Here is a 13,158-nt window from a genome sequence, read left to right on the forward strand (position 1 = left end):
AATACTATGAAAGTGAATGGGGCTCACAAATGATTTGGTTAAAACATTTCTCAAAATATCTTCCTTTGTGTTAATCAGAAAAAATTATTTATACAGGTTTGTAATAACATCAAAGTAAAAGATGACAGAATTTTCCTTTTTGGGTGAACTATCCCTTTAAGGCACAATTTATATCATTATAAAGATATAAACATCTGTCAGCTCTTAAGATGAACTCTTATTGGTTACTTTTATTTGATCAAACGCCACATTAAAGGAAGTAGAGAACATGCTGCCCCTACAGTGATGATAACAAATAAACAAAAGCATCTGTTTTTCATGATGTTTAAAGAACACGACACCACATGGCTTCACCATTAATGTTGACACACACTCACATTTTATCCAAAATCTCTAACACTCCTTATACCCTATTCTTAATACCTACACGATTGTCTTAAAGGATACCATAAGTCATAAATCAAGTAAATGATCACTGTGTTAAGTAGAGTGACCAGCGATTGACAGCATTGATCATCTACAAGCTTTCAATCAGCACAACACTCCACCCTCACGCGCGCGCTCGCGGCGCGTACTGGACGAGGTGAGTGGATGTATTCAGCTGCGCGCGTCTTGAGGTGAAGCGATCTGCTTGGGTCCTGATTTCCACGCGCGTTTGCTATGAGGACACCGACAGAAGCAGAACAAAGCTGGTGACGGACCAGATGAAATGGACCTGGAGAACAGCGACCGAACCGCCTCGACCCCACGGTAACGCGAGCGAGGTGACGCGTGGAATACTGAGCGAAGAAGTGAGTTATATAATGTGCTGGCGCGCGCGTGTGTGTGTGTGTGTGTGAGAGAGAGAGAGAGAGAGAGAGAGAGAGGTTCATTAGATCAATTATAAAATATGGTCCTCAAAATAAATTCAATCAGATATAAAACTATGTTAAAATAATCAGCAGCATAGCCTACCCGAACTTACATTAGGCATAATACAACGGTTCAGTAATAGATAAACAATTAAAAATTAAAATAAAAAAGATGAATGATGTCTGTTAAGTCATATCTGGTTCGGGAATTAAGATAAAGATTAAAAGCTCGTGTTCTCTCTGGAAACTAAAGCAGAACATTATAAATAAACACTGTACAGTTTCCTGAAATCATTTATAAATTATTTAAATGTTCAGATGCCTGTGTAATCCATTTCATATCGTAACATATATTATACAGTAATAAATCGTATTGTAACATACAGTATCATACTGTATATGGTGGTGTGCTGCCTTTACTGTACCATCACATTGCTTATGGACCTTTCAAGCACTTTGGAGAAAAAAATTGGGGAAAGAAAGAAACACTGAAATCGACTTTTGACACTTATGAATGTATTACATTTATGTTTCTGGTTTTGCTAATTGACTTAGGATAGCCTGTATCAGGAGTCTTCAAATACTCTTCTTCAAGGGCCCAGATTTTAAAATTGTAAATATGATGCCAAACTTTTACCCCTATTTTTACCTTTAATATATTTTTTACTTTAAGCTATTATATATATTATTATTTTTATATATGTTATAACTTATATAGTTTTTTTTACTTTTTGTTATAGGATATATATTAAAAACATGCATTTTCAAAAAAGATGCATCTTGTATCCATTATTAACCATAATTTATTTAGTTACTGAAAACTCATATTTTCTTTTTTTACTATGTAAAAACAATTGCAGTTAAACATTGAAAAATCCAAATGTTAATAGTTCAACTATGAACATTGCACAAAAAAGTGCAAGTGTAAATAATCAACACACTTTTTGTAAAGCACTAACTGTAATGCAGAGCTAATAAACTTCTTTTGTTTATAACTGTTTATCTTCATACATCATACAGTTTTACATTTCAAGTATTCACAACATATAGCCAGTCTTCTCCTAATGGCTAAAATTGCACTTCCTGTTTTCTTTTTTAATATGTTAAAAATATCTAGGCTAAATATGCGTTCCATTGTACACTACATTGGGACACGGCTGTCGGAGTTTGCCCCCTAGTGGCAGTCATAATGAAATGTCAGTTTATCATAAATCCGTGCCAACATGGGAGAGAAGCTCATTCTAGCGCAAGAGCCTTTAATCTACCCAAATATTTATACTTAATAATTTATTTATCATAGTAATCAGTCGTTTTTAAAGGATTCAAGTGTTACTGATCAAGTTAAACAAAAAATGATTAATCATTTTCACCTTGCGCACAGTGTTTGAATTTCATTACTTCCCGTATGTGGATCACATGCGGTGTAGTCGCACAAGTATATATATTTTTTTAAATATCCAAAGTTCAAATTGGATTCGATAATTATGCACCCGCAGATGGTTGAAACCCCACGCAGCCCCTTTCCAACTCTCCCTCTGGTTTATCAGCCATCCTTTGTCATGTACAATAGAAAGGTAAATGTAACCATGCTGATTTTAACTCAGATAAAGATGACCAGCGGGCTGGATAAAATTGATTGGAGGGCCGCATTTGGCCTACAGGCTGCCAGTTAACTAGCCCTGGCCTATATAAATCAGCTGTCATTCACTAAGAAGTTATTAACGCAAATATGTCCTTCTTTCTTTCTTTCAGTGGCTGCTCCTGATCTCCTTGATCCTAAAACAGCTGCTCACAACTCCAAACCACGCCTGTCATTCTCAGCCAAGCCCGTGGTGTTGAACACATCAGAGGACTACGAGCCTCATGTGAGCGTCATGCGCTGGAAAACTGTGCTAACCGTCTTTCTGCTGGTGGTGCTCTATTTAATTCTCGGAGCGACTGTGTTTAAAGAGCTAGAACAGCCATACGAAACATCCCAAAAACTGTCCATACTGGCAGAAAAACTGCAGTTCCTCTTGGATCATCCTTGTGTCAACTCATCAGACCTGGAATATTTAGTGAAGGTGAGACAACATCCTCTAATTCATAACACAATATACTGTATTCTGACAATTTTTGAAGAAAATATCTATAATTGTCTTTTAATATACATCTATAATCATGTTGACGTCATTTCAGCTTAAATTGGAAGGGTGGTTTATACTGCTTCACATAAGGAAAAAACTCTTTGTACTTGACAATTTACACAGTTGTGTGATGAAAGCTGGATTCATTACCTTTTATATGAAGCAATAACATTTGAGAAAGTTGAATCAAATTTCAAAGAGACAAATTTGTCACAACACTCCCTGTAACATCTCTTACAGTTTGAGTACTCTATGGAATATCCTCAGGTCCAGTGTGATTAGGATCTTTATTATTTGAACCCATAACATTTCAGGGACCAGCACAGATATTTAAGCACAAGGTTACACTAGCCCAGTGTTTCCCACCCCTCACATGACTCTGTATAGAGTCCCTCCCCCGGACAATCATCAGTCTTTATTGATTGATGATTGGTTCTTATGACTGGAAGGCGGTACTTCCATTGCCAGAGCATCCATATGCAATGTCTGAGTGCTCAATCTTGTTTCAATCAATATCTTTGGTTCACCACAAACCTTAATGCTCATTGCACATTTATTGCTCAAGGTCAGAAATTTAATTATGGGACATATTAATTATTAAACTATGCCCCCTACTTTGAGAACCACTGCACTAGCCCATATCTAGTAGGGCCAGAAACAGTGTCTTATAGTTTACATAAGGAATAATTGATGATAGACCATTCAATTATAAAAAAATAAAATATCATGCGAAGCGGAGTGTCGTTTGTGCATTATTTTCAAATAACTCAAAGGACAGGAATCAATTATTCCGCTTATACCATATATTGCTCTGTTGTAGCCTGGCTAACACCAGTCCAGTCTTATAGAGAATCAGACGTGGTCTGGGAACCACATGCTTATTTTCTCTTATTTAAGGCGTGGTTTAAGTGGCTAACATGTCTTGCCATATCGAAACATCCTTCTTGGATATGAAATTGTTTACCGCCAAACGTTGCTCTTTTTTTTAAAAAAACTTGCGTTCAAAACTACTTCGAACACTATTTAAGGCTGCATTGAAAAGTAACTTCGCGTCTAAACAAAACTGCTTCGGTGTGTTGCATAGACGTCCTCATCGCCTTGCGGCCCCCTCCCCTTTTTGTGATTGGTTCCCTATTTCAGGGGCAAAAAAGTACATAGTTTCCATGCTAGACTTGCAGCGTGAATAAATTTGCACGCAAGGCAACATGGGGAAACCCAGGCTAGCTCTGGTGCCTATTTTTAAGACATTTTAAAGGTTAGGTGCGGTTATTGAAAAATAATCATCACCCATGGAACATTTCTCAGCCAATCAGAATAAAGCATTCAACAGACCCGTGGTATATTTGGTTATATAATACACAAAAGTAAATATAGGCAGTTGTGGTAAGTATTTTAATTATTAGTTTTGCAGAGGTGTAAACACAGCAGGAAAGTGGCTTAAACCAGAACAATATGTCACCCTGCCTGGTGTCAAAAGTATTCACATTAGAAGCATAGATACAAGGGTTTAAAAGGCTTCCGTAGAAGTTAAAGTATCAACTCAAGCTTTTTACTTAAGTAAAATTGTAGAAGTACTGGCTTCAAAACTACTTAAAAGTAAAAGTAATGTAAGGAAAAAAAATTAATTAAGGACAAAAGCTTAGGCCGTGTCACAGGGACTTTTGTGCACAAAAAAATTCTAGAGGGCCAAAATGATTATAATGTCAAATTAAATTATTGAAAATTTGGAAAAATTTGGGATGCACTAGGCTACCTGTTTCAGCCGCATATATGCCCATTAAAAACGAACGCATTTCAATGTTAATTCATTCAAGAACCATATATGTGTACTACCACCAAACGACTTTGCAACGGGGATTCATAGCTTACTGCTAGCAAGCAAACCATGCCATGTCTTGGCTTCATACGTCTGCTATGTCCAGTGTTGGGGGTAACGAGTTACAAAGTTAGTATAGCTTATCACAACATTGTGATTTGCATTGTCAATCGCAAACACTAATTTATTCAAACGTCTCTCTCCTGAACTACTTACTGTATCTTAATTTACAAGGGATGAAGAGAAAGCACCCGTTTGATAAATGAGCCAGTAGTGGAGAAATAATACCTTTTAAGAAATAGTCTCTTTTGAGGAACGACCCAAACACTGGCTATGTCCTCCTTAGTGTGACATGATTTGTGTCATGTGCAGTGATTAAGCGTACATAGGGTGTCGGAATGGTATTATGTTTATACTTCTCATCTTTTTGAACGATGACAAGCCAGAATGAAAACAAGCTGAGAAAAATAGGAGTAGAGAGGCTATTTTTAAGGCTGTCCTTCTATGTAAGGAATAGAAAGTACAGATAATTGCAGGAAAATGTAAGTAGAAGTAAAAAGTTGGCTAAAAAATAATTACGCCACTGAAGTATAGATATCCAAAATTTCTACTAAGGAAAGGTAACAAAGTAATTTGTACTTCATTATGTCTGGTAAAAAACCAGCTAAATGTTTTTATGTTTTACAGTTTTCTGCATATAATCATCCTATATAGTGTAAAGAACATTCTGTGAAAATATAATCTTTGTATCTTCAATATTGACTGAGTAAGATTATGTCAAAGACAGAAATTAATTTTTGAAATCAAACTTTAATGCTCCTAACTCATCATTAGATTATGAGACTTTAGATTGGATTTCACCGACAGGGTCACATACTGTATGTGTAATTATCAAATGACCTCTAAATTTCTTTAACTTGTGACACCAGCCGAGGGATTTTAGTACAGTTGAAAGTATGTAATCGATGAAAAACTTTTTTAAGGAAAAAATCTTATCGTGGCATAAGTAAAATAATTGAGTCCCTGGTGAATTCTTGGAAAGGATTGCTCGCCAGGTCAAGTCAATTATTTTTTGCTTTGTATGTTTTTATCACCTGAATTGGACACACTCACCTTACCAGGCTTGTTACTGGAGTCTCTATTCCTGTGAAGTGTTAGACTGTTGCCCTATAGCCAGTGCCCACTTTTCAGTGTGAGCTCTCTTTGTGTAGCTGGGTGCATCCCTTTGCGCCTCTCTCTAAGAAAATGATGACATAAAACAATCTCAAACTTAGTATTTAAATTAAACAAAAGATATTAAATTATACAATTTAGTGTGGTTAGTTAGTAGGCTTATTTTTCTGGGGTAAAATAAAATAATGAAATTTCAGAAAACAGGGGCCTCCTGGCATTATTTCATGCCCCCAACATATCTTTCACAAAACAGATTATTGTTTAAGAAATCTGGCATATGGTGTAGTTAAACTAATTGAAATAATATTGTCAAAGTGGCTTTCACTTAACTAGAGTGACTGTGAATAAGCATCATCCAATGTAAGTTGAGTGTTATGGGGATATTGACGTGCTCGAGTTGAGATCTTTGTTTTTTTGCACTCATACAGACATCATGTCTGACATTAGTAAGATACATGGAATAAAGACGTTGCTGTTATATAATGTTAATATAAAGATTAAGGTTGAAAGCAATATATAGCCAACATATTGCATAGTTAGCGATGTCTCTGAAACTCTTTTACTATATTAGTATGTAAATGTGTTAAAAGCGCTAAGATGATCTTCTTTGTTTGTTTAGGTGAATAAATAGCTTTTTTCCCATGTGCCATGTGTTTTTCACAGGTTAACATCACAGGGACCAACACTGACATGCAGACTAGTTTAAAATGAATGCTTCTTTTAGGTTTCAGTTATAGTTTCATGTTAATTTATCTTCTTGCAAATTACAAAGTCACTTTAGGGGAATTATATCAGTTTAAATTGTGCACAAAACACCTTTTTTGTTGTTGTTTCAGCTACTGTGCACGTGCACAGCAGGTTCTGGCTAGAGGGGATACAGCTACAGGTTTGGGGGTAGGATTAGGATGAAAACAGCACTTATTCGGCAAGATTTCACAAGACTTTGGTTGTAGCTGTAACCCTTCTAGCCACAACCATGCGCACAGGTTGTCAAGCACCCCATGTGACTCTGTAGGGAGCCCCTCATTAGTCTTTATTAATTGATGATTGGTTCTTTGTGGGGCGGGACTTCGGTCACCTGAGTGTCCATATTGAGCAATGAATTCTCTCCTATTCATAGTAATGGGAGTGCTCAATCTTGTTACATTCAGTATCCTTGGATTCACACCACAATTCAGATTTATTACTCAAGGTCAGATTCTTGGTTTGGCTGTTCACATATCAGATTCCAGTGTAAATTGGTTATGCACTCTAAGAAAGGATGTGTTATTTTTGTACACATTAATTTGAGTTATGCTATTTATTGTCATTTTGTGTTGATGTTGTGTTAAAATTAATAAAAGAGACAACATGCACGTTAGGGGTTTAAGGCTTACATGTTTTTAAACAGTTTTGCAAGCCAGCTTTGGGCATATTTCTGCAATTGCGACGCATATCAATCTGGAATGTAATAAAAGTTGCATGAATTTCCATAGAACTGTTCAGACTGAGTTTGCACTGCAAAACATAAGACCCATATTCGATTTAGGACCATGTATGAAAGTGGCTTAAATCTGAATTGAAAAGATCAAGGGAGCCAGATTTACTAACAGCTTGCCCCAGCACGAACCATCATTTTGTTTGATAAATAATGACTGTCGGGATCTACTAAAGACACGCAGTGGATGTCCTATTGTTCTTGTTCAATGTACTATGGTTTCATTAGCTGGGATTTCACACCCCAAATTTTCAGCTGCGATGTGGTGTTGAACTCAAGCGCATTAGGTGTTAGTAGATCACCCGCACCTGAGGAGCATTAGCTCTGCTTATTTGCGACCCTGAACTAATTTGCACTGCTCTTAGGCTGTCCCTTACGAAAAAGAAGTTTATTGAAGTGTGCTATAAGTATTCTTCTTTTAAACTTAAAATAAGAAAGTATACTTTCAGTTTACTTTTTATGTACTTCTCTAAAATGTACTTTAGGTACTTCTTAGAAATATACTTAAATTGTACTAAAGTATACTTGACCTATACTGACCGAAATGTCTAAGTATATTTGGCCTATACTTGTTTACTGACATATACTTAAAAGTATAAAGTAAAAATGCAACAACGAAAGCTACATCAAGAAAGCTGCAAAAAGCCATATGAATAGCCCTGGTGAAAAATACATATACTTTATTGTATTTCAAGTATATTTAACTTTGCAATAGTACATTACAAATATACTTAGAAAGAAATGTACCATCTTTGAATATATTGAAAGTATGCTTACAACATATTTGCTTACAATTAAACTTTTAACATATTTCAAAATAATTATAATTTAGTATATTTTCTAAAAGTATACTTTAAAAAAATATACTTGGAGTTAAAGTTCTGTGCAATTTTTAAAGTATACTAATTTGAACTTATTTTAAAGTTTATTTTAGGTATACGTTATCTGTTAAAGTTATCATTATAATAATGCACTGACACTGACAGCATATTTATAAAATACATCATTTAGCATCCTTTAGAAACAGTATATTTTAAGTAAATTTTGAAAGTATATGTAGTGTACAAATTATCTTTATGGAGAATCTTTAGTGTTAGTAAACTAGTAAGTTATTAATTTTGTGCTGCAGGTATACTTGCAAGTATTCTTTTACTATACTTTTAGTTAACTAGTGTACTCATACTGAAAGTATACATGCAAGTGTTCTGTTAGTGTACTCTTAGTAAACTAGTAAGTTACTAATTGTGTGCTGCAGGTATACTTGCAAGTTTTCTTTTACTATACTTTTAGTTAACTAGTAGTTTACTACTCAACTTTACTTTAAGTGAACTTAACATCATACTATAAATATTAATATATTGCACTTAAAGTACAATACAATGTGTATAAATTTTTTTACTTGTACCTTTTAATTGTACTTTCAATTTGAAGCTAAATCTTTCGTATGCTATCAGTGAGCTAATCAAACAAAAAATAATAAATACTAAAATTTTATATATATATATATATATATATATATATATATATATATATATATATATATATATATATATATATATAATGGGACACTAGAGTGGGACACTGTAGAAATTGTAAAAAAGGAATGGAATAATTTACAAATCTCATAAACTTATATTTTATTCACAATAGAATATAGACTATCTCTGCCCATCTTGACTTCTGAGAGACACTGCCACACTTTTTATACCCAATCATGTTGCCAATTAAGTTGCAAATTGGTCCTTTAGTTGTTCCTTATATGTACATTTAACTTTTATACTCTTATTGCTACCTGTCCCAACTTTTTGGGAATGTGTAGCTCTCATAAAATCCAAATTGAGCCAATATTTGGCATGACATTTCAAAATGTCTCACTTTCAACATTTGATATGTTATTTATATTCTATTGTGAATAAAATATAAGTTTATGAGATTTGTAAATTATTCCATTCCTGTTTTACTCACAATTTCTACAGTGTCCCAACTGTTTCTGATTTGAGGTTGTATATATATCTATATATATGGCTGAACCCCCTGAATATTAACTTTCGTTCTGGACTCCATTTCCCATAATCCCGCATGCCTGGACTGATTGGTCTGCCACCTGAAACACATTGGACAGCCTATATAAACTCTCTGGAAACATTCAGTCAGTGCAAAGTCTTGATTTGTACTGGCTGTCATTGCTGACCCTTTTGCCTGTTTCATGACTACGAGATTTGCCTGCCCTACATTGCTGTGTTTGCTGTTGTTTAACCTTGCCTGTTGGAATATGAGTGTGTTTAATAAAAACCTGCAGATGGATCCTCAGTGTCAAAGTGCTTTGTTACACAAGCAGTATACAATAAGTAACCTACTAGTTTACTAAGAGTACACTAACAGAACACTTGCATGTACACTTTCAGTATATGACTATTAAACTACTAGTTAACTAAAAGTATATAAAAAAACACTTGGAAGTATACCTGCAGCACAAAATTAGTAACCTACTAGTTTACTAAGAGTAATCTAACAGAACATTTGCATGTACACTTGAAGTATAAGTCTAGAAAACTACTAGTATACTTATGAGTTCACTTGCAGTACAAATGAAGAACTAATTGTGCACTAGTTGTACACTTAAAGTTGACTACTCTTACACTTATAGTACACTTAGAAGTATACTTTTATATACTAAAAGTGGGCCAATTTAGTCCCAAGCGGTATTCAACCAGTACACTTACAAGTTTACTACTAGAACATAAATGTTACTACATAAAGTATACTTAAAACTATACTCCAACATTACTTAAGTATACTTAATATAATGAACTTGAAGTATACTTCTTTTTCGTAAGGGGTGTTTACACGTGGGCGGCTATTTTCATAAACTGACATTTCAACCTCTCTGGTTTAAAAAATTATATCGTGCACACATGTTCGTTTTTTCAGAAAAGTGTTCATTTACACATACCCGTGCATGCCGTCAAGAGAAGCTCAAGCCCACGTAAGCCAATCACCAGTGGCGCTGGTGGTGACACGGACTGGTTCTTCGTGTTGAAGGGAGGAGTTGTTGCAGTAGGTGTTCGATGACGTCAGAGTACTGTGAGAGCGATTCAAAATTAATGATTTCTCAACTCGCTCTCGGGGCACGTTGACATCATCCACCTCACGCGTAAAATTGCTGACCTCCGAGCACTCGTCTCTGCTCCTTGACATAATGGAGCAGCTGTATTTGCAAATACAAACACACAAAATGACTTTGCACGAACATTAATGTGATCATGGAAGCGTTCAGAGTAGCAGTCACATGTAAACATAGGTCGCAGTTTTGACGTAGGTGCGAGCTCTGGCGCATTCTGTGACGTTGGCCTACTAAACATCCGTTGTCTCAGTTTACATGCAAGCGTGCAAATGAAGGTTTTCAAAATTTCCACTTTGGCTGGAGTTTTTAGAAAGAAACGGTTTCAGAGGCGAAATCTACGTTTACGTGTAAACGAAGGGCGCAAACAAAGGTAAATATCTCAGTTTTCAAAATAACCATGTTCATGTAAACGTAAGTAGATTGCGTTGGTTATTATGGAAATCAGCTGTTGCACCTGTGTTATTTGCGCCTTTTTAGTAAATAATCCGGAGATATTACCACTCCCATTTGTGCTTTTTTGGAATTGCGCTTTCATGCTAATTTGCCCCATTTAGTAAATCAATGTTCACATTGTCATGCAAGGAGACAGATCACATATGAGTGATTTCCCGAAGAGTGTACAAATTTGGGGTGGGACTTCCTGTTTGTCTGGAGATTTTAGGAAATCTGTTAACAGTCAATATTTAATGTAGTTTTATTCTGTAGTGTTTTTTGCACATTACATGCAATGTTACACACTAATGCACAATCAGTAATAACATCAACTTAAAATTGTGTGCTTACATTATACATGCAGCAGTTTTATAATGTATAAAACCCTTCTCTTTTATTAGCAAGTGGCATCAGCCATACGATCAGGTGTGAACCCTTCAGGAAACTCATCCAATCAGAGCAGCTTTTGGGATCTCAGCAACTCGTTTTTCTTCGCTGGAACAGTTATTACAACAATAGGTACTAAACTATACACAATCACACACACACACACACAATCACACACACACACACACACACACACACACACACACACACACACACACACACACACACACACACACACACACACACACACACACACACACACACACACACACACACGCATGCACGCACACGTGTTAAAACAAATGGATTTTGGATTGCATAGGCAACATCTAATCTAAAACAGAACCTCTTATGCAAAATCACACAGAATTTCATATAAAGAGCTCAGATGCAAAAGCCGCTAAACGCCACATCTGTCAAAAATGAGATCATGATATTTACTGTATGCTTTTTGAACGTATTATACTTTTATCAAATACTTCCGCTTCAAATCTGCTTAATCCCGACCTCAGGCCATTCAGAAATACTGCTTTGTTGGCAGAATCTGTTAAATGCCACAACGACTTTTCAGCAAAGTCCTCTAAGTACCGAACATCAAGGAGTATTTTACCCAGTTAAACGAGGTTTACCGAATATGGTAGAATATTGACCACGTCTTTTACCTTTATTCAGAAAGGACAGTAAAATTGTGACTGGAGATTTTTTTAGAAGTGGAGATTTTTGCATACTCACAGGGTTTTGCAGCGAAAAATTTATTCAATACCAATAAAATGACTAAAGTGACATTTGTGAAAATAAGGCATTTCAATTACTGACTAATAACCTTTTCATTAAATTAAAGTGAAATGAACCTAAACATAAGAGCCCGCTGCTCATTTACAAGAATCAGCACTTGCATCTGAGCTCTTCATATGACGCTCTGCAGAGACTGAACTTTTGTCATTACAAGATTTATACATTCACCACCCCTTGATTGTTTGTTTGTTTATGAGGTGTTTAGTATTTATTATGACATCCCACCCTCCAAAACTAATTTCAGGAAGATAGCTCAGACACCAGTGGTGCTTCAAACTGATGAATGAACTAATATAAGAGAGAGAGGTCGATGGTAAAGCCCATCCACTTAGAAACTTGATAGGTCTAGTTAGCAGAAAGACAGTGAAGATACGCTTTCTGTCACTTTCTCATTTCATCTTTTCACTCTGTCATCATTTCATCTTTTCACCGAGTCTCTCCAGAGACTCTTTTACTCGTTTGTTCTTGCATAATCGATTTCTGGATACTTTAACTTGGAACTTATGGGTGTCAGGGAGCCACTATAAATATGCAGGAGAATCCCGGAAACGTCCAGGAGAAGTGGGAGGTCTGGAAAACACATCAATCGAGTGTCAGTTCTGTGGGTAAGATGTGTAATTACTGACAGAGGGGACTGATGAATAACCAGACTGGTCTTTCTCTCGAAAAAGCTGTCACTGGTCCTTTGAAAAGGTATCAGTATGTACCTTTGAGCTACTATGCACTCTGTACATAATGTAAAGGACTACCGCCCCTGTCTGTGACAGCTTTTCTACCTTTCTTTTCTGAGAGTGAAGACAGGAAAACATCAGTAGTTACAACTGAGAAAATCAGTTCTTTACATAAAATACAGTACAGATTGAGGGAAATGTGCTATAACAGCAGAAGGCCCTCCAGGTCTCCTCGTACTGTCAGGTAGGAACATCACATCCAGATGGTTAAGGTCAAAAGAGCACAAATCAATCCTGCCTTGTTTC

General features: G+C 35.8%; 1 protein-coding gene across 1 annotated transcript in view; it reads left to right on the forward strand.

Moving 5' to 3' along the window:
* The first annotated feature begins 523 nt into the window (after positions 1-523).
* Positions 524-13,158, forward strand: part of kcnk2b (potassium channel, subfamily K, member 2b) — a 35,322-nt gene continuing 22,687 nt past the window's right edge. The window contains exons 1-3 of the mRNA XM_065268893.2: positions 524-791; positions 2,604-2,914; positions 11,401-11,518. Coding sequence (XP_065124965.1) covers position 791; positions 2,604-2,914; positions 11,401-11,518 — 430 coding nt within the window. The 5' untranslated portion in view covers positions 524-790. The remainder of the gene's footprint in view (positions 792-2,603; positions 2,915-11,400; positions 11,519-13,158) is intronic.

Source organism: Paramisgurnus dabryanus, chromosome 12 (genome assembly GCF_030506205.2).
Source record: "Paramisgurnus dabryanus chromosome 12, PD_genome_1.1, whole genome shotgun sequence".
Classification (NCBI taxonomy): Eukaryota; Metazoa; Chordata; class Actinopteri; order Cypriniformes; family Cobitidae; genus Paramisgurnus; species Paramisgurnus dabryanus.